Raw genomic sequence first — 21,699 nt, 5'->3', positions numbered from 1 at the left:
TTATATGCACATACTCATTATCCACACAAGTGCGAATAAGCGTTATCCACCCATGTGCACATACCCATTATTCACACAGACGCGATTACTCATTGTAAAGAGCGATAAAGGGAGAAGATCTCAAAATGATTGCCACACAGTTCTGCAACACCAATTTCTACAACTGAAAATTAAATAGTTTGTTTTATGGGCAGTAAAGGGTTATGGCATGCCTTATGGCAGCCAACCAGCAATTTTCTAGCTGGTTTTATGATTAAGCAATAGAAATGGTTCAACATGTTACAAGGCGTGTGCAATAAGTTATATGAATATGTTCAAGATCAGTCACATATTTTAAAGCCAGTAATGCTCCTGGGAGTTTGTCTGTGATGAATCAAACACTTCTAATACTTCACTATACTACACAAGCAGAAATCCGTGACTCCATGTCCATCTCTGTACAATGAGTGTGTAACAGTAGGGGATCAGCCAAATTTATCCATCCAACACTGCAACTTTGGACATCTGTGCTCCATGTGTAGAATGCAAAGAAGAGTTTGTCTGCCTAAAGTTTACACTCAAAATGGGGGACTTTTATTACAGATCAGAACAAATGCTTTTTAAAAAGTATCCTCTCCGCCGATAAATAAACAGTGTGCATGCGCAGTTCTGAAGGCAGCTGATCCAAGTTCGGTTGAGATTGGACATAGGACTTGTCCAAGGTTAGCTGAACTTCAATCAGCTGGCTCCAACATGTTGGCATCATGGCATTCAGGACAGTCTGGGTCTTTCAAAGTCTGCCTGTTAAGAGTTCCCACTCAGATTAAGAGCAGATCAGGCATTTTACTGCTGGTTCTAGTGATGTTCATTTTTTTTTTCTAAATAAACGATTATTGATCCAGTTAAAGCACTTGAGGTTCTGAGCCTGGATGCAGGTAGATAATGATGGCATAAGATCATTCTGAACAAGTGCACTGTGCTATCGATTGTCTTTTTTTGCTCTTATCACACACACACACACACACTTAAGCTGGCCATGTACCAGTAGAATTTAATGCACACATTTTCATTTTTGGAATGCTCATTCGACTTTCTAATGGTTAGTTTTAATGGCTTTTGAATGACATTAGTTGACTCAATGATGGCAAGATTGAAAGCTCAATCAATTTTGCCAAATTTCTGTAGGAACATTAAAACAAAAAAAGTGTACTGATATATGGCCATCTTAATTGACGTTCTCTAAATAAAGCTGTCCATACATGGGTCAGTCTTTTTTTGTTCAACCACTGGGTTAAAGGAAAAAAAAACCTGGTCCGATTTCCCCATTCACACAGTCAATGTGGATGGGGAAACCCTCCTTGATGAGCTATTGTATTCTGACAGCGGGGAGGCTTCTCAGCCGTCAGAATACACAGATCAGTGCTGCAGTCTATAGCCTGCTGTGCTGATTGAGCAAAAAAAGGAACATGGTGAATAGATGTCAATTGGTAGATTGACTTCTATTCAACCAAGAAAGGGGGGGAAATTGGAGTGTACTTGGGTCACTCCCAAATACATAAATACACTAGTGCCACGTCCTAGTGTCCTAGTTATTGTACACCCATATCTGGCCCCCTGGATGCCCCTTCACCTTGTGGGAGCGTTTGAGGATGTCTGCCCTCTATGATTGCGAGGTCTAACACTGCATGGTGCACATTAATACTACATGTAAGCCTTACAATATTTTTGTATGATTCTTTTCATATTTGCATGATGCAGTTTGGTATATTCAACATATGTATATCTTTTTTAGATTCTACTACTAAGCCCCTGAAGAAGCGATGGTTGTCACAAAACATGTTGGTCCATTCTTCCAGCGGCTTAATATCTCTCAGCCCCCCCATAGGACCTTCCTGGTGGTTATATTAGTTCTTATCACTGGTTTTGTTCCATATAATATGGTGGGCTGTAGGACATTGTCTGCAGGGACATTGTACTTTTTAAACTGAAAGATGTTTTTTCATGACTTATTGTCAAAATAAAGTACAAGTGATTTTACTAAATATGTGTTTATGGTTTCTGTGCCTCTAAAGTCCACATGCAATTTCTACCCTTGCTTCTTTGCCCCTTTTTTGTCTTCTATTCAACCAAAGTGACAATGCATGGATTGTCATACGGCCAGTTCCTGCTGAACTGTTTGAATTTCGATCCATGTATGGCCGGCTTTAGTTCTGTATAGTAAAAACAATGAGAGCTGCATAGGACATGGTATGACCAAATGCTGCTGTGTTACCTGACGTACTGTGACAAACTGACTGTGGCTCCAATGGAATGCATATATACACAAGGCACATTTCTAAAGCAGCAGGTTGTGAATTTTGCTTGCTGCCTGGTCTTGCTCTTTAGGTCATTTTCCAGCAGTGTAGAATATTGGATAAGAACAATGAGCCATGCTCATGGACAATGTACTACGGCATATTTACACAAGACTCAGGAAGTGAAAGCACTTGCTCATGAATGGATAGCTCCCTTGGGAAATAAAGGAAAAGGTTGCTGTGCAGTCAGCAACAATCATGTAGTATTATTCCTCCTGGAAAAGGAGAGAGCCAAGTGGTTAAACGCCTCGTTTTCAAAGCTGGCGCATGAAAGGGATGCTCTGACGCACAGGTGACAGATGCTCGCAGAAACTTTAAACAGTTTATTCAATGAAACAAATAGTGAATGCATTTGTGATTGCAGAATCTCCAGGACAGAGTTTCAAAAGGCTCGCTGCTTCTTGGATCGCTCGAGTAGAAACCAATTAGTTTGATTTCATATGGAAATAGGAAAACGTGCAGCTGATAGTACACAGACTGCTCAAAGAATGTATTTTAAACCCCTCAAAGGACACGGCTGCTTTGTCATCTGTGTTGTGTCCTGCTCAGTTTCTTAGTATTTATACATAAAAACTCCAACATAGTCCACAGAGTTTGTTTTTGTCTTCTTGCTTTCCAGATATAGAAAACATTTCAATATTGAGACAAACGGTTTAAATCAACCACCAACTTAAAGCGGAGTTCCACTCAACCTATCAAAAAATAAAAGTCAGCAGCTACAAAAACTGTAGCTGCTGACTTTTAAAAAACAGCCACTTACCTGTCCCTCGGTCCCGCGGTGTGTGTCCCCCAGCTCGTTTCACTGGCCGTCCTGTATTCCATGAGGCCGGCATCTACAGTGTGGGCACCCGGCTGTGATAGCTTGCGGCTTCACAGCCGGGTGGGTACCCACTGCGCATGCGTGAGTAGCGCTGTGCTTTGTGAATGGTCCTGAAGTCTTCTGGGACCTGTCACGTGTCCCAAAAGACTACAGGGAGGGAGGGAGGCAGGACACCTCCGATCGGACCGGAAGTGGGAGCGGGTACCTGTCAAATTCGGGCACCCGCTCCCCAAAGGTGCCAATCCTTAATGAGGGGCGGGGGAGCAGTCCTTAAAGCGGAACTTCCCCTTTTGGGTAGAGCTCCGCTTTAAAGAAGATCTTCACCGGCTATCAAAAAATAAAATTCAGCACCTACAAGTACTGTAACTGCTGAATTTAAAGCATTAAGCATTTTAATCCCTATGCTGCTAGCCCGACAAAATAAAAGGTATATTGTCTTTTTTTCACATTTTCACAAAATGATGTCATACATGTCAGGAGTCCTCAGGAGGGGCTTTCTCATCTAAGCACACCCTTCTGTCTGCATGCCTAGACTAAGGGCAGATGGATTTCAGGAAGTAAATGTTATATGAATCATCTGCCCTTACTCAAGATGGCCACTGCCAGAAATGCTAGGGTGGGTTTGTGATTTCTCATCTAAATAAAGCGTGGAGACATGGATGGATGGGTGAGTTTACTATGAATATTAAAAATGAATTCAGTAGCGTATTCAGTTTGTAGCAATCAGATACAGTTGAAAAAAAAAAAGACACACACACTCACACCTTACCAGTGCCACCTTTCTCTCACTTAAGGTCTTTGCAGCTTTCTTTTTCCCTGGGCTGCCATTTTGGATTTGGGAACCGGCTGTCACTTCCTGATCACCCTCAGCCACCCCCTGTGAGATCACAGACTACAGGGAGACTCTAGCCTACTGGACACCCCGTGAAATAAATGCCAGGAGGACAAGGGGTGGACCAAAGACTAAAGAAGTGGGGCAAGTACTAGTGAAAAAAGTAATTGCATTACCTCCAGAAATTTTACCTGCACATGTATAGCAGGAATGAGGGAGCAAGTGTAAATTTTGAGTAACGTCTGTAAAAGAGATGACGTGCATTTCCGATGGGTTTTAGGAGAGTTTTACATGCGTTCCCATTCAGCTCTATGGAAGGTGTGCTTTGATAGTAACCACACCAAAGAACAAACAAGGTTTTTTTAAGATATCACACCAAAAATGCATACCGTAGGTGAGAATGTACTCTGTTACAGAGCTTTCAGCCAATCCAATGATAACCAGCAATGCGTAAATAGGGCATTAAATTCCAGGGATGAAATATTGTGCGTACTAAAACCGGCCATAGATGGACCGAATCTCAGCCAGTTCAGCAGGGACCTGCCAAGAATCAATCCATCTATGGGCAGGCTGGCTGTACTGAAGCTGATCCATCGATAGACGTCAGTACAACCAGCTTGTCTGTTTTTTTTCCCCCATTCGATTGCTGCCAGGCACCAGCAGTGATCATTATGTTCTACCGACACGGAAGGCTCCCTGCCAGCAGAACGCAATAGTGCTGCAGTAGAGATTACCCTATCAGCTTTGTGTTGATGAGCAATTTTCTTTCCAGTTGTATAATGTATAGCCTGCTTACATTGGTCCAGCTTGGCACAATAAAAGTGTTCATATGTGATACCTGTTAGGCCTCTGTGGAAGCTGTAAATCACTATAACAGTCTAAACTACTACAGGGATGGCTGCGATCTTCCAGGTCCTGTGCTGACAGACTTCCCCTCTGCACATTGAACACAGGGAGTCGCTTTACTTAAAGCTGAATACTGCAAAGTTCCTTCCCAGAGTTGAATTTTTCTGGGGCACCTAACAGCAACATAATATAATACAAGGTGCCAACTGTGGGGACAAGTGTAATTGTAGCCTGTTTCTGTTGATCACGTACAACAGCATGTATACAACTATATGAAGAATGAAAAAGGGCTGTGTAGCATTTCGCTACTGCACAATAGTACTTGGACAAAGACAAAAGTCACCTATGTCTGACCGAAATCCAGCATTATCCTCCGAGTTCCCCAATGCTGTATATACCCTGCACATTACTGCAAAACAGGAACTACCAAAATAGACATAGCCAACACACATCATCTAGGAAAATGTGTGTTATGGCTAAAATTGCAGAGTGCTGGGATAATTGCAGTGTACTGAGAGACTGCGGCTTCTCCAGGGGCAACAGTATAACACACTGAGATCTGTTGCTGAGCCACCTGCTAGAGAAAGTGTAAATGACAAGAACCAGAAATGCAACGCATGCTGAAGTCACAAGGAAGGAAAGACAGAATGCAATAGTTGTCTACTCATCTGGGGCAGCACAGTGGCTAAATGGTTAGCACTTCCACCTGGCAGTACTGGGGTCGTTGGTTTGAATCCAAACCACGGCACCACCCGCCTGGAGTTTGTATGTTCTCCCTGTGCCTGCGTGGGTTTCCTCCCACACTCCAAAGACATGCTGGTAGATGAATTGGATCCTGTCTAAATTGGCCCTAGTATGTGTATGTATGACTATGAGTTAGGGACCCTAGATTGTACACCCCTTGAGGGTTAGGGACTGATGTGAATGTACAATATATATGTAAAGTGCTGTGCAAATTGACGGCGCTATATAAGTACCTAAAATAAATAAAATAATAAATCTTAGGCTACGTTCACACTAGCTATGTTGGCAGGCGTTTGGAAAGCGGTTTTAACACTCCTCAAACGCATATGAAAATTCTACACACTGAAGCATTAGCGTCCCAGCAAAATTGACGTTTCATATTGAGTCAGGAGGAGTTGAAGCCTCCCATTCAAGTCTATGGTGACAATCCTGAAACGCCTGGCAGGTGTTTTCGGAGCATTAATACCAGTAAACGTCATTGTAGGCGTTTGTGGTGCAGTTTTAACACTTGGCAAAAGCCTCAAAAACGCTCATAGGGCATTTGGGGAGCATTTGAGGATCGTTAAAAACGCTTCCCAAAGCCTGTCACATGCTATAGGGGCGCTTGGCAAGTGTTAGAAATTAGTCAAGTGTGAACGAGCCCTAATACCATCTAATGCAGTTCTGTTTCCTTTCCCTACACAATTTGGGCTTTTAGGCCAAGTTAACATAGCAGAAACAAGCATTCCCGCTTACAATGTTTGTTGGGCATTTTTCAAGCAATTTTATGTGTCGAGCACAGGGCAGCCCATTCACTTCAACAGGCTGCCCTATGTGCAAATGTTGCCCAAAAGAAGCTCCAGCTCTTTTTTTGGGTGACAAGACTAGTGCGATTTTTAAAAATGTTTTGCAGCGATTTTGTCGCGTGACAATCATGGTAGAATTGCTCCGCATTTGGGGTGCTATTAAGAATAATGGCACCCAAATAAGCATTACACGTTTTTCTGTGCTTTGGAATCTCGGGCAGAATTATGCCAAATGGGGCCTTAAAGTGGTTCTAAAGCCACGTCTCTATGTGTCCTATGGACGTATAGAGCAGAGGGTCGGGAGCAAGCACGTAGTGGTGGCCCAGGGCAAGCAGCTTTCTATGGGGGCACCGCTTGAGGGGGAGGAGCCAGAGTGCCGGCGGAGGACCCAAAAAGAAGAGGGTGTGCAAAACTACTGCACAGGGCAAGTAAGTATAACGTTTGTTATTTTATTAAAAAAAAAAAAAAAAAAATGAAGCTTTAGTATCACTTTAAAGGTGATGCTAATTACATAGAATTTGAGAACAATATCTAATGTCTGTAACAGAAAAAAAGTCGAAAAGCAAGCTATAATCTGAGATCACTAGGAGGCTTTAATGTTCTGAGGTCTCATGTTCACCTGTGCATACCTACCATTACCCTGGGTTCACACCTACGCGGTTTTTGCCGAATTTTGCGTTTTGCACAAACGCACTACAATCCATTTAACATGATTTCCTATGGGACACTTTCACATCCCTGCATTTACATCCAATGCGTTTTTTGGAAAGGGTCAGGGACTTTTTTTAATGCAAAAAAGTTGCATTTTTTATTCTATAGACTTTAATGGAAATGCTGCAGAAAAGCATGTAGTGCATTTTTGCTGCGTTTTTGCATTTTAAATCTGCCTAGCATCAAGGAACATAAACAAAACTTAAAAACGCGGCAAAAACTCAGGTGCAAAAACGCAACGCAATACAGAAACGAGTCTGCAAACTGCATAGGTGTGAACCTAGCCTTAGGAATAACCACTTCACTAACAGGCTTTGGCTGAAGGCAGGAAACAGCTTTCAGCTCAGCTTTTTAACATATTTGGGCTGTTCCATTTTAAACAGGTTGGGGTAGATGAAGGCACATAGCTGCAATTTAGGAACTAGTTGTAACCTAAACTAGTCTAGCCAATATTTTTGTTTTGAATAAAATGGGTTAGCACCTCTGCCAATCTTCAAGAATTGTCTAGGGCAGGAAGTGAAGGTAAATCTCTTCATGATACAGACTGTAATAAGAACCTATCAGAGGTTGAGACCCAATTTGATGATAAAGTGCTATTATTGCTGTCTGTGTTCTTGTTATGGACATTTCCCTGTCAGTCACCAGAACAGTTCGGACTGATTCACACCACATGGCAAAGCATAGCACATAACGCGTGTACCTCGCTTACATAAGTGCACAGAGTCTGTGGCAGTTCTCGGAATACAGATGGACCCAAGGCACAATCACACCATGCATCACACACAGTGCCTATTGCACTACCTCAGTAGGCAGACATAGGAACCCTGGCACCAGCTTGCACACTGTGCACCATTGGATCATCCCAAAGATGGACCATTTTCTCAGCAGCTCTGCACACATCATAAGTGCGCCCTTTGACCATGAAAGCCTTCATTAGAACCCACCATCGTTGGAATATCTTTACAACATGGAACGGCCTAGGGACTTATTCCCATAAATGAGAGAACAAGAAATGATACATTCTTATGCTACTGCCCACAAAAGATGTTGGTCAGGTCTGTTGGTCTCTACCAACTGTGATACAGCCACGTATTTATTCAGTGATAATCTGCTGATAGAATGAAAGCCATACATTCCTGCAACTTAGAACATCGATGGAGTTATCTCAGTTCATGTTCTTTGGCTACCTGAGTAATGATCACCTATATATGAATCACTGTAAACAGCTGAGCGAAGAAACAGAAGGCTGTTTCTATAAAAACAAGGAACAATGGGATGTGTTATGGATGACAGGGCATTAATTGCTTGCAATGCCAAGGAAACAATGTTTAAAAACAGGAACAAACAGCTACCCTACATGGCCTCTCTCGTTATGTAAAATGCTAAGCAGACACTTCCTGGTTTTGCCCATGATGAACTGATAGGCCTGCTGAGCCCATATGACCACAAGAGATTAAACGCCGTGTCCATGTACTGTGGTAACCATGCTTGTGCAGCTCGGACTTGTTTGGGAACTCCTTAGAATGGCTCAACACTCAATTATTTTTGCCCTGTTGCCAGGAAACACAACACTGCCTTCAAATACTGGGAAGCATAGGTTGCTGTGACCATGAAGACATTTTATTGATCTCTCTGACTAAATGGCCCACGCTGACATCAGGGAGTTAATTACTGCTTGATTACAACCACAGAAAGCCTCAAACTTTCTGTTTACTGACAATCTGACCAAGCTTAGCAGGTTGTGATGGGGATAAACACTACACAATGGGTTAATTTGGTCCGTAACAATAAGCAGACATGTTTCTAAAACACAATGAACACAAAAGACATCACCACAAGCAAACACAGCTTATCACCTAATATAGTTCTATGTGGGCAATGAAACAACTTGCGGTGGTATATCTAGCAGTAGTTAGTCACATTCAGCTGGTCTTGTACTGTAATGATGAAGACATTTTGTAGCTTACCCAAGCATCTTCTTCAGTTCTAATGAGTGTTCACAAATGACCCTATATATGGAAATGTTGCAGTATTCTCCTAACAGAACTGAAGAATTGGATGGATGAAACAAATCAGCATTTCTCAACCTGGATGCCATGACACCGTGGGGTGTTATTTGGGTTCCCCCGGGGTGCCTCAAACACAGGATGCAATTTGCCCTGTGCGTGCTCGCTCCCGAGTTAGCTTTGTGCGTCCATAAGACACACAGAGTGGGGCTCAGACCTACCCCCCCTCCACCCTTATTGGCTGTGACTGACAGCAACAGGAGCCAATGGCTCATGCTGTTATGTCTGAGCCAATGAGGAGGCAGATAGCCGAGAGAGTCTCTACTCTCATGCACATTCCTGAATCAAGCTCGGGCTCAGGTAAGTGTAAGGGTGGGAGAAGTTGCATGCAGAAGATTTTTTACTTTAATGCAGATAATGTATCAAGTTAAAAAAAACATTCTGCCTTTAGAACCACTTGAAGCGTCACCCACAAGCATTCAGAAGACAGAAGTGCATTTCCTTCCAGATCTGCTCCATCCTCTGCCCTCTGCCATGCTGCTAGAGCCATAAGCTGTAAGGCTTCTCAATGGAAGAGGGCACTTTGATGGATGGGGCTCTCATATCTGGAGGATGAACATTTATGTATATATGTGATTCTAATGAGAAGGGTGGGGCTTCTGAGAAGATTCTGTAATGGGTGGGGGGGCACTCTGATGTGATGGGGCAACCTCTGATGGGAATGGGTGGGCTCCAATGTGATGAGGGGACCTTTGAAGTAATGAGTGGGTATTTATGTGATGGGGGGACTCTACTCTTAAGGGAGGCTTCTGATGAGATGTAAATTTCATTAAGGTAGTTGTATACCTATCCTAGGCTCAGGTTTTCCATTGATATAAGAAAACATAAATGTTACTATTTTAAACTGTGATGTCTCAGCATTTTGTGCACTTTTAAAAGGTACTGTGACTGAAAAAAAGGCTGGGAAATTCTGGGATAAGCTACAAAAATATCTTTAACATTGCAGAACAAGTCTAGTTGAAAGTGACTAACTACCACCAGGTACCATGACATGGAAAACTGAGAACCTTCACAGAAAACCTGGGTGGGCGTAATCAAGACATTCAAATAAACCAGTGGTCTCCAAAATGCGGCCCTTTGCTTGCCTATCCAGCCATTGAGGCATTATTCCTGCCACTGACACCAACAATGGGGCATAATTCCTGCCACTGACCACAAAAATGGGGCACTATTTCTTCCACTGACACCAATGATGGGGCATAATTCCTTCAACTAACGACAAAAATGGGGCCCTATTTTTCCACTGACACCAACTATTTCTCCCCCTAATACCAAAGATTGGGCATTGTTTACTCCCACTGGGCACAGTCTGTCCCCCTAAAGTCTGAAGGACAGTAAACTGGCCCTTTCTTTAGAAAGTTTGGGGATACCTGAACTACACCAATAGTTATTTTGCAATAATAAAAGAAAGACACACACATGAATTATATACAACTAACAATGGTATCTCATCAATATAAACTGGTGGGCCCACCTGCCACAAGAGTGTTCACATTACTCAAAATGCACATAGGTATTATACACATACTAGTTCAATTGTTCAAGATAAAACTGTGCAAAAAAAACTAGCATTTACGAACTCTTTCAACAGCATCAAAGTCGGCAGAATAATAAAATACAATGTAAGTAGCATCAAAGTATTACAATTTTTGGACAAACACTATACTAATAGTTATCGACAAGCACAAGAATGTCCAGGAGATACACTAGTATTTGAGTTACCAGAATGCTTTTTATATTAGGGATACATTGAACACTGCTCAGAGAAGCTACATTCAAGTTACGTATAGCAGGACATGTAAAAAAAAAAAAGGTTACAGAAGCCTGGAGGGGCTAGCACAAGTGACATTCTCATCAATTCGTCTTGAGCTGCTTCTACCTTATATGGAGCTGACTTGATGGAATGTCACAAAAAAAAAATATGAACCGAGTCATATCATGCAGGGCAATAAATACTCAATCTCAAACCTATATTAAAAATAGTGCACTAATATTAACATGATTAAACAAAAAACTTCACATTTTAGAAACTTACTGATATCGCAGTTTGATTCTGTCACTATCCGGGCTACAGTACAGTCTTTCCAGATGCTCCTGGGAATCGTCATTTATGCTTTGCCATAGGCCAGTGCTACGTTTCCTAACTTGCCAATGATACGGCAACACTGTATGATGTTTTTGGCAATCTTTTCCATAAAAACATAACCCTTGCAGGAATTCCACACAAATGTCAATACCATCCTTCTGATGCACATGATATTGAAGCTGATTCAAAAGTTCAAACACAAGAAGTAGAGATGCTTCCTCGGTTTTGTCCTCAAATATCCCAGCGTTTGAATGATTATTTTGGCTCACATTGTATTGGTCCAGAAAACTGGTGTCCTGGAATAACCCAGATGAACAACTTTCTAACATCTTGTCCAGGCAGATTGGATTGGTGGGATCACTAGAATTTGTTTGTAAAAGAGGATCCTGGAAGGAGCCATTGGCAGTGTTTGGAACGGTTCCACTAGTGCTTTCTGGAGGAAACGAGGGTTCTGTGCTCTCTATTACAGGCGCCTGCTCTTCCTCCAGCTCTTGTGCTGTATGCACAGACGTAGAGTGCTCGCTTACTGGCCTAAGACTTGAACTCCCAGATATCAGTGCAGTACTTTGAGAGCCTAGTGCTTTTTTCACAAGGGGTTCACATATGTTACTAGTAGTCCCAGCTTGATCATTGGACACGAATAAACCATTAAGAGTCCCAGATCCTAAAAAACTAGTGAAAATTGGTTGCAAAGCGTGTAGGGTTTCTGCGTCTAATATTTTCTGGGCTGGCTTCTTTTTAAAACAAGGTTTCACCAAAGGAATTTTATCAGTGTGCCTAGAAAACTCCCTGCTTGGCACTTCTGATCCCTTTAATGCACAGTCACCCACAGGTCCCGCTTCCATTACTTGTAAAGCATCTTCCATGTTGATGACCACAGCTTCCAGTCTAGCCTACATAGAAAAAGAACAGAAAACAGACAAGCATTTAATTGTTGGTTGTGATTTCAGCATTCAGTAATATGTGAGGGCCACATTGTCTACTGCAGTTTAGGCCCACTGTACATTAATGGGAATCACTAGAACTCAGCAGCCATTGGCACGATCATAAGATAGCATTGGGTAAACATTCAAAGTAGAGGGCAACACAGGATAAAAATGCAAGTGCAGAGGTCCTAACAAAAATAATTAGAATTCTCTTTGCTAAACGCACCTATGAATGAAAAGAATGTTGATTGGATACATCAGTTGCCCACACTTTACAGACATCAACCACAAAGGAATGTATATCGCACCTTAGGGTGGTTCGCCTCTCAGTATTCAAAGCATCAAATACTTGCACATGACAACATCAGATCTTTTGCACACGTCTTACTTTTTTATTTACATTACAGCAGAAGACATGAAGAAAAAAAAAAAGCACACAGTATATTACAAACAGGTCTAGCGAAACAGACAGGCACAGGCTGACTAAAAGGCTGTCTAATGTCACATGTGTACACACCCTGTCTCACTCACTATCTTGCGCTCTGACACACACCCAGTCTGACACATTCACATGTCCATTTTCTCTTTCCCATCTGTGAGACAGATCGCTAAGCCTCCAAGGCAAAGTTCACCTTTTATATGAACTGGCCCATGCAGAGTAGGGGTCCCTTTGGCATAAATTGCACTGTGCTGTCTGTAAAAATATTTTCCTTTACCTTTAAGCCTTTTCTGTCATTTGTGACGCCTGGCCGAAGTACTGCCAATCTTTACAATCACAATTCCTGACCTATTTCCAGGACACAGCAGACACTGGATGCCCACCCCAGGATTTCAGGACTGAGTGCGAATCCCGATTCAAAAGTCATGCATGCGCAGTCCGCACCTTTCCCCATCCCAACAGCGCTGAGCTTGGCCTTGCTAGGATAGGGGAAGAAAGAGTGCACTACGTGGTTTTTGTATCAGGAAGCTCATCTGATCTTGCAAAGCTGGGGCGAGCACATGACAACTGCTATCTCCTGGAATTAAGTCAGGACGGAGGATTGTAAATATTGGTAGTAGTTCTGCCAGGCTTCATAGATGACAGAAAAGGACTACAAGTATGACATTTGCAGAACAATATTTTTACAGATGGCAGAGTGCATTTACTGAGGCCCTTAGTCTGCAGGGGCCAATTTCTATAAAATGTAAACTTAGCCTTTAAAGCTTCTTGAAGGCCCTTAGCAGCAGCCATGGTCCAGTAGGTCAACTTTAAGGGCTCTTGCACATTGCACTGATGTATGGACATCAGACATTCCTGGCAGAAAACAAAACCCCATGAGGATAGGTCATATAACACTTGCCAGTCTTTGCGCATATACATGCATAAATAATCTTCTAGCTTTATTTACACATATATATGTGCGTACACGTGTAAAAATACCAGCATTTTTATTTTACTGATCACGGCACACATTTACGCTGCATTTAGTTAAGTAAATAAAAAAGCAAGAATGCCCCAAAAAAGTGCCATTTTTAGATGTCTGCGCACCAGAGGCCTAAAGAAATAAATGTTTTATTGTTCAAAGGACCAAATGAAAAAAATAAATACGCTACTGCCATATCTCTTCAAGTACTGTATAGCTATCCTTTTCAAAATGGTGGAAAACCAAAACCAAAAATGTATATGTCATTATTGCAGGGCTTTTTTTATGTAATAAAGGACACTAATGAGCAATGGTATGAGGAACTCACAGCAAGAGATCAGCCCAGGTCCACTTTGGCCTGCTGAAAAGTCTAGTGAGGTAATTGCATGCCGTCGTTACTTACACCAAGTTGTAAAACAAGCTCATAAATGCACCTACACAGGGTAAAATAATAACAGCATATAAACTTGGCTGTTACGTTTTGACCACGTTGTTGTTTGAATGCCAAAGGATGCCTATCTTTCCATAAAGATTCACAATGGTTTTCACTGAATGTGCCCTTGTATGCACTAAGCAGACACCTGGCGCCTGTCTTATCTTGCGAAAACAATAGTAATTGTTTTAGGAACTTTCATTATCAGGGCTCTGTTATTATCTCTTGTGATTGGTCAAGCAAGAGTGTCTGCAGAGATGACAGTGCGTCCATGGACATACAATTTTATCCCAGTTTGATTGGCCAGATCAGATGATGATTGCCTCATGAATATGGCTACCCTAAGCTCTTTATTTTACTAAATAGCCATTATGACATGATGAAATGATCCTTCCCAAAATTACTTTTATATAGACATTCCTATGGTGGAAGTATACATTGCAATGTAAAAAAAAAAAAAAAAAAAATCAATGGATTTCTACGATTTCCTTTGTTTTCATGTCATGCTTCACACACACACACACACACACACACTCTTATTATCTAAACACGCTCAGTCGTTTTAACAAAGCCATACCTGTCAGAAAGGTGGATGGAAATGATGGAAAGATCTATTCTATATGATAACTATACTGACTGGCAACAAAGGACAACATCCTGGTAAATAAAGGCATGATTTCACCCCGAGTTCTAACGATGACTGGGATCACACTACATTTACATTTTTCCCTCTCAGTGATTTTATTTTGGAAAGTAATATCCCAATTAATTATATTCTTCAAGAAACCATTGAAAACCTTAAGCCCCGTACACACGAGAATATTGGGCAAATGAACACCTATTTTTTTTTGCATGCTAGTCTCATATTAAAAGTGAAGAGGTTACTAAAGTTATGAAAATTCTTGTACGACAGAATCAAATTTTGAAAGTGATGTAATGTATCTGTATTGTATTTTCAGACAGAAATTGTATCTGGTATTGTACAAGAAACATTTTCATGCTTGTCCCTTCAAATAATTTCGGAAGTAAGCTGTGTACTAACAATCAGATTAACGTATGATCACGAGAAGTAGAATTTTTCGTACGATTTTTCGGATCGTGTGTATTAGGCTTTAATCTCGCGCAACAAAGAAAGAATAAACATGAATGGAAGAGAAAGGAATAAGACCACTTCACAAAGCTGCCTGCTACACTGGTGGGTCAATTAAATTGGAACACCAATTCCTTTCAGTCAATGAGATTGTGCATTGCACCACCATGCTAACAGAAAGCTTAACATGACGTGTGTATTTTTAATGTGGGCATACACTATATAACATGATGTAATTCTGTTTTCTTCACTACAACTTATGGGAATTCATTGAGCAAAGACAAAGAGAATCCTCCAGATTGCATTGTTCATTAACACACTACAAGAGGAGCCCATGGGAACATCGGAAGTCCCTCAAATGACAGACACCTCCATTATGCCAGAGATTGCACATTGTGCATCATCTTCTAAGAGTGTTGTTACCCAACATATGTCCCTCCATGACTAGAAAATGACAAACGATTTCTCTGTGAGAAAAGCAGTCTCAATAAGTGGGTGAAATCTGTGATCTAGAAGTTACCTATCCAGCATAGTAATATATATAGAGATTAAAAGGAAAACCCTATGTACTTCACTAGCATTTTACTGATGAGCAATACAGGCCTACAAGACGCTGTTCTCCGACCGCTCCTATCTCAGCCCTTTAAACATAGGAAATAACCCCTTTTTTTAACAGAAGGGTTCCTCCTATTTAAGGGCTCACGTTGACAGGTGTTCTTGTCAAATGCAGTATTAACAAGAAAATGCTATATATAACCTGTTTTGTCTGCAGCTCAAACATACCGCCAAAGGATATTTTGCATCCAAAGAAATGCATTGTAATGCAGGCCAAACGCAACCCCTGCCATGTGTACCGCTCAATGAGATTTTGCTGACCTGTGTTTGATGTGCATTCCAAAACATACACCAAACACAAGAAAACAATGCATGTCCATATAAGCCCTTATACTGACCCAAATGTCCAAAAAAAAAAATGTAATGGTTTAACGTTTCTGCAAGCTCTGGGCTCACCATAGACAAGCAATGCCTTCCTCAGAATGACAGATGGAAGATCAATGCATATGTGAATTGTAGCACCAGGATTCGCCACCATTTTGCAACTAGCCCGAGGGATTAGGAATGTGTACACTTCAGGACATTCTCTCCATCATATCCCCTAGTGTAGCTCTAAACTGACCAGTCCTTGCCCGAGCATATCAGACATCAGATCAGGTGTGAAATGTGGCTGTTTATGGCTTGACACAAAAGCTTGGTGTGGTGTGCACAAAAGCTTGAGTGGACTAAAATTGCTAGCAATTAAAAGCTAAGAAATGGAACAAATTACTTCCTATGGTCTAAACTACACAAGTAGCAGTCACCTGCACACCTCTTCCTACTGGCTGTTCAGAAGTCCTATCAGGGTACAGAAGACAGACTGGGGGATAAAGTGAGTGCAAACAGACCAGCTAGCATGGGTACATTTCCAGTGTGGGATTACTGGTCCCCTTCCCCTGGTGAGGGCCAGCAGGCTTAGCTGGGAAGAGGGGGGGTTATGTTTTCCAGGATTCTAGCTTTAGGATCTGCGTATATTATTCTCAAACTGGAGCTGAATGGTCATTTTAAAGAAGGCACCAACAAAGCTTGCTGAAAGCCCTGTAAAAGCTCACTGTACACATTGTTCTTGTTCTATCTGAAGCCCGTGTAAGCTAGGCCTTAGAGCACTATGTCGTCATATATGATTCATTGCTTCTACACGCCTCTCGTATATCATAGCTAGATCCACATGTATTGTGACTGATTGTTCCCCTAGGCAATTCAATACTAGTGATCCTGGTAGTGCAGTTAACTCACCTGTGCTGCTCTAGACTAAGACTTGGCTACAACATTTATTATTATTATACAGTATTTATAAAGCGCCAACAGTACGCTCAGCGCTGTACATTACAAAGGGGGACAGACGTGACAGTACGAAAACAATACAATGTGATACACGAGGGGTTCGGGGGGCTTACAATCTAGGAGGGAGGGGATGGTGGTACAGGAGGAGATAGCTGTGGGGAATGGAGTGGTAGGAAGAGTGGAGGTCAGCAATTAGCTGGCAATGGGGTAGACTTCCCAGAAGAGGTGGGTTTTCAGGGTGCGCCTAAATGAGAGGAGAGTAGGTGATAGTCTGATGGTTTCGGGTAGGGAGTTCCAGAGGATAGGTCATGATCTCTCCTCTTTAATTTCCAGAAACCTGTCCCGAATGTAAGCTATATGACTTAACTGCCATTCTTCTGATTGCCTTTGAACATGCTTCTTCCAGGAGAAAAAATTAATTTATAAATAGGAGTGGGCTCAGTTACATATTGAAATGGGTCTGGCCTATATTGTGGCCTGCCCATGTTGGTGGTTGCAATGTTCTAGCAAGAATCCGATTAAAGATGAGTATCTTCTGTTCATCAACAGCCACCCTTGGATGAATTACATATAAAATATACTGCACCAAAAATTACATTTAGTAATCGAACCATATATATATATATATATATATATATATATATATATATATATATATATATACACACACACATACATACATACATACACACAAACACACAAGGTCCATTTGCAGATAGCCCTGGACACCAAGGCAAAGATAAATTAATTTTGGATCAGAAGGTTTTTACCAATTCCCCATTGTTGTCCATGACCTGTGAGTATACAAGCCCTGCACTACAGCTCATCACTCATGGGGTACTTATGAGGAGTATGTACATAGATGTTCTATACACTGCATGATGGATATGCGTAGCAAGCTATACATGGGCCTGTCTGCAAACAAAAGGTTAAACACTACAATGTACAGCCAACCTTTAGTCAAGTCTAATGTAGTATTCTTATACATAGATTGTTAATAAATCTACAGAATTCAAAAGTCTGCTCTCAAAACCTCACACTGAACAGTGCTATGAGGACTATTCTAATTACGGATACCATTATATGGCTACAGCAGGTCAGCTTTGTAGTTCATGAAATGTTCCCTTACACTGTACAATGCTATGACAGCTATTCTATCCACGTACCATTGTACCATACTATCACTCATCCTACAACCGGACAGCTTTGTAGTTCCAAAAATGTTTCTTCACACTACACAGCTATGAGAACAATCAGTACTAGAGGTCAGTTGTGAAGTCCCTGTACAGTGCTATCACAATATGAATACTAGAGATCAGTTCTGTAGTTCATGTACAGTACTATCATTATATGAATACTAAAGGTCAGTTCTGTAGTCCCTGTACAGTTCTATAGTTATCCGAGTACTAGAGGTCAGTTCCGTAGTCCCTGTACAGTGCTATTACTATAGAAGTACTAGGGATCAGTTCTGTAGTCCCTGTACAGTGCTATCACTATATGAGTACTAGGGGCCAGTTCTGTAGTCCCTGTACAGTGCTATCACTATAGGAGTACCAGGGGTCAGTTCTGTAGTCCCTGTACAGTGCTATCACTATAGGAGTACTAGGGGTCAGTTCTGTAGTCCCTGTACAGTGCTATCACTATATATGTACCAGGGGTCAGTTCTGTAGTCCCTGTACAGTGCTATCACTATAGGAGTACTAGGGGTCAGTTCTGTAGTCCCTGTACAGTGCTATCACTATATGAGTACTAGGGGCCAGTTCTGTAGTCCCTGTACAGTACTGTCACTATAGGAGTACTAGGGATCAGTTCTGTAGTCCCTGTACAGTGCTATCACTATATATGTACCAGGGGTCAGTTCTGTAGTCCCTGTACAGTGCTAAAAAAGCAATGCTGTCTATATGAAGTCGTATCACTATATGATTACTGGCGATCTAAAACTGCTCACCTTTGTCACATCTGAAATGTTCATTTACAGCAGTATTTCTCAACTAGGGTTCCTCCAGAGGTTGTTAGGGGTTCCTTGAGCAATTTCTGCCTCTCCGATCAGTAACCACTGACACCAATCATCTTTTTAACTCTTTGTAGATTCTTCTCACTGACCACCAATGTAAGGGGTCTCTCTTCTTACTGACCACCAATGTAAGGGGTCTCTCTTCTTACTGGCCACTAATGTAAGGGGTCTCTCTTCTCACTGACTACCAATGTAAGGAGCCTCTCTTCCCATTGACCACCAATGTAAGGGGCCTCTCTTCCCATTGACCACCAATGTAAGGGGTCTCTCTTCTCACTGACTACCAATGTAAGGGGCCTCTCTTCCCATTGACCACCACGCTATTAATCACTGAGCTGTAGCAACAGTAATCATTAGTATGTGATCCCTGAAACCAGAAAGTTATTTGAAGGGTTCCTCTGGGTTAAAAAGGCAGACTAGACTGCACAAGGCTATGAGAACAGTGCTGTACTAATAAAGTTGCATCACTATATGAGTACTAGAGGTCTACGGCAAATCAGTCCTGTAGTCCTTGTAATGTCCCATCACACTGTATAGTGATGAGAACAATGGTGTCCACATAAAAGTTGGATCACAATACAATTCATATGAAATTATTATTGTACATCAACAGCAAGTCAGTTCTGTAGTCTGTGAAATGTCATATTAGACAGTACAGTGCTATGAGATCATTTCTGTTCATATATAAATTTGTATCAGTATGTGACCATTATAGATCTACAGCAGACCAGTTCTGAAGTCCTTGAGATGTCCCATCACATTATATAGTATAGTGATATGAGAACTCTGTACAGTACAAGAGAAGAATGGTGTCCATATGCAAAGTTATATCTGTGTATAGATTTATATCAGTGCATAGGATGCATATAGATCTCTATCAGTGTACATAGGATGAGTATGCATCTCTATCAGTGTATATAGGATGAGTATACATCTATTTCAATGTACATAGGATGAGTATAGATCTCTATCAGTGTATATAGGATGGGTATACATCTATTGCAGTGTACAGAGGATGAGTATATATCCATTTCAGTGTACAGAGGATGAGTATATATCCATTTCAGTGTATAGAGGATGAGTATATATCCATTTCAGTGTATAGAGGATGAGTATATATATCCTATTCAGTGTATAGAGGATGAGTAGAGATTTCTATCAGTGTATATAGGATGAGTATACATTTATTTCAGTGTACATAGGATGAGTATACATTTCAGTGTACATAGGAAGAGTTTAGATCTCGATCAGATAATATAGGATGAGTATAGCTCTCTATCAGATAATATAGGATGAATATACATCTATTTCAGTGTATATAGGATGAGTATAGATCTCTATCAGTGTATATAGGATGAGTATACATTTATTTCAGTGTGTATAGGATGAGCATAGATCTCTATCAGTGTATATAGAATGAGTTTATATCTATATCAGTGTATATAGGATGAGTATAGATCTCTATCAGTGTATATAGGATGAGTATAGATCTCTATCAGTGTGTATAGGATGAGTATAGATCTCTATCAGTGTATATAGGATGAGCATAGATCTCTATCATTGTATATAGGATGTTTATATCTCTATCAGTGTATATAGGATGAGTATAGATCTCTATCAGTGTATATAGGATGAGCATAGATCTCTATCAGTGTATATAGGATGAGTATAGATCTCTATCAGTGTATATAGGATGAGCATAGATCTCTATCAGTGTACATAGGATAATTATAGATCTATTTCAGTGTATAAAGGATGATTATAGATCTCTATCAGATCGGTCCCTGCTGTGTCCCCATTACACTGTCCAGTGCTGTGAGGACTGTGCTCTCCATGGAAGGGATGGATCCCCCATAGATGTAAGGAGCCCCCAGAACGGTCAGATCCCAAGTCTTCTCCTCATCATCAATGGCATAAGAAGCCATCGATCAGCCGGCTCAGAGTGACAGCTCCACAATAGTGATCTATGCAACCATCAGAAAGTTTGTGGAGAAATCGGGGTGCAGTGTGAGCTCCCCCAGTCCTGGGGTAGGTAGGTGTGCAGAGATCAGGGTGCAGTGTGAGCTCCCCCCAGTCCTGGGGTAGGTAGGTGTGCAAAGATCGGGGTGCAGTGAGCTCCCCCAGTCCTGGGGTAGGTAGGTGTGCAGAGATCGGTGTTGAGCCCCTCTCTATGATGAGAAGGAATCCTTTGTTGTATCCCGCAGTGTAGAACAAACTCCTCCTGGAAAGTTCCCCATCCAACCAGAATCTATCCATCCAGTTCGGCTGTACAGTACCTAGTCCCTGGCAGGGTGACTTACCTGCCTGAGGATGAGGAGTGTGAGGTCCGGAGAGCCCAGATCTGCAGCTTGTAGTCCCCTGGAGGAGCCTCTCTGTATGAGGAGGAGGAGGGAGGAGGAGCAGGAGGGCTTCCTATCCAACTCTCGCCTGGTGCTCCGTACGTGACCAGCGGCCCATTCCTCCGTACACCCCGCACACACTCCTCACATGCTACATTAGCTGCTTTTAAATATCGCTTCCCTTAGCCCTGCCCACAGGAGCATTGCAGACTGAGTGGGAGGGGCCTGGACAGTCGTCATAGTACAGTAATAATAGGAGGAGGGCTGGGCGGTGAGGAGCGCCATCTGCTGGAGGAGAAAGGAGCTGAGCTGTCACTGAGTACTTTACACCTTTGATGGGGAACCAAATTGCACTGAAATTGCACCAAAGTAGTACAGGAACCTGTTCCAAAA

At 41.7% G+C, this 21,699-nt stretch overlaps 1 protein-coding gene across 1 annotated transcript in view; it reads right to left on the bottom strand.

Moving 5' to 3' along the window:
• The window catches only part of TIPARP (TCDD inducible poly(ADP-ribose) polymerase), a 57,757-nt gene extending 36,298 nt beyond the window's left edge, over positions 1-21,459 (bottom strand). Inside the window, exons 1-2 of the mRNA XM_089675391.1 lie at positions 21,268-21,459; positions 11,173-12,116 (exon numbers count right to left, since the gene is read on the bottom strand). Coding sequence (XP_089531517.1) covers positions 11,173-12,089 — 917 coding nt within the window. The 5' untranslated portion in view covers positions 12,090-12,116; positions 21,268-21,459. The remainder of the gene's footprint in view (positions 1-11,172; positions 12,117-21,267) is intronic.
• Positions 21,460-21,699: the final 240 nt, after the last annotated feature.

Source organism: Staurois parvus, unplaced genomic scaffold (assembly GCF_062004578.1).
Source record: "Staurois parvus isolate SC_StPar_1 unplaced genomic scaffold, SC_StPar_1.0 ptg000155l, whole genome shotgun sequence".
NCBI lineage: Eukaryota > Metazoa > Chordata > Amphibia > Anura > Ranidae > Staurois > Staurois parvus.
The sequence above is the reverse complement of the archived record's forward strand: the minus strand, read 5'-3'. Positions and strand labels throughout refer to the sequence as shown.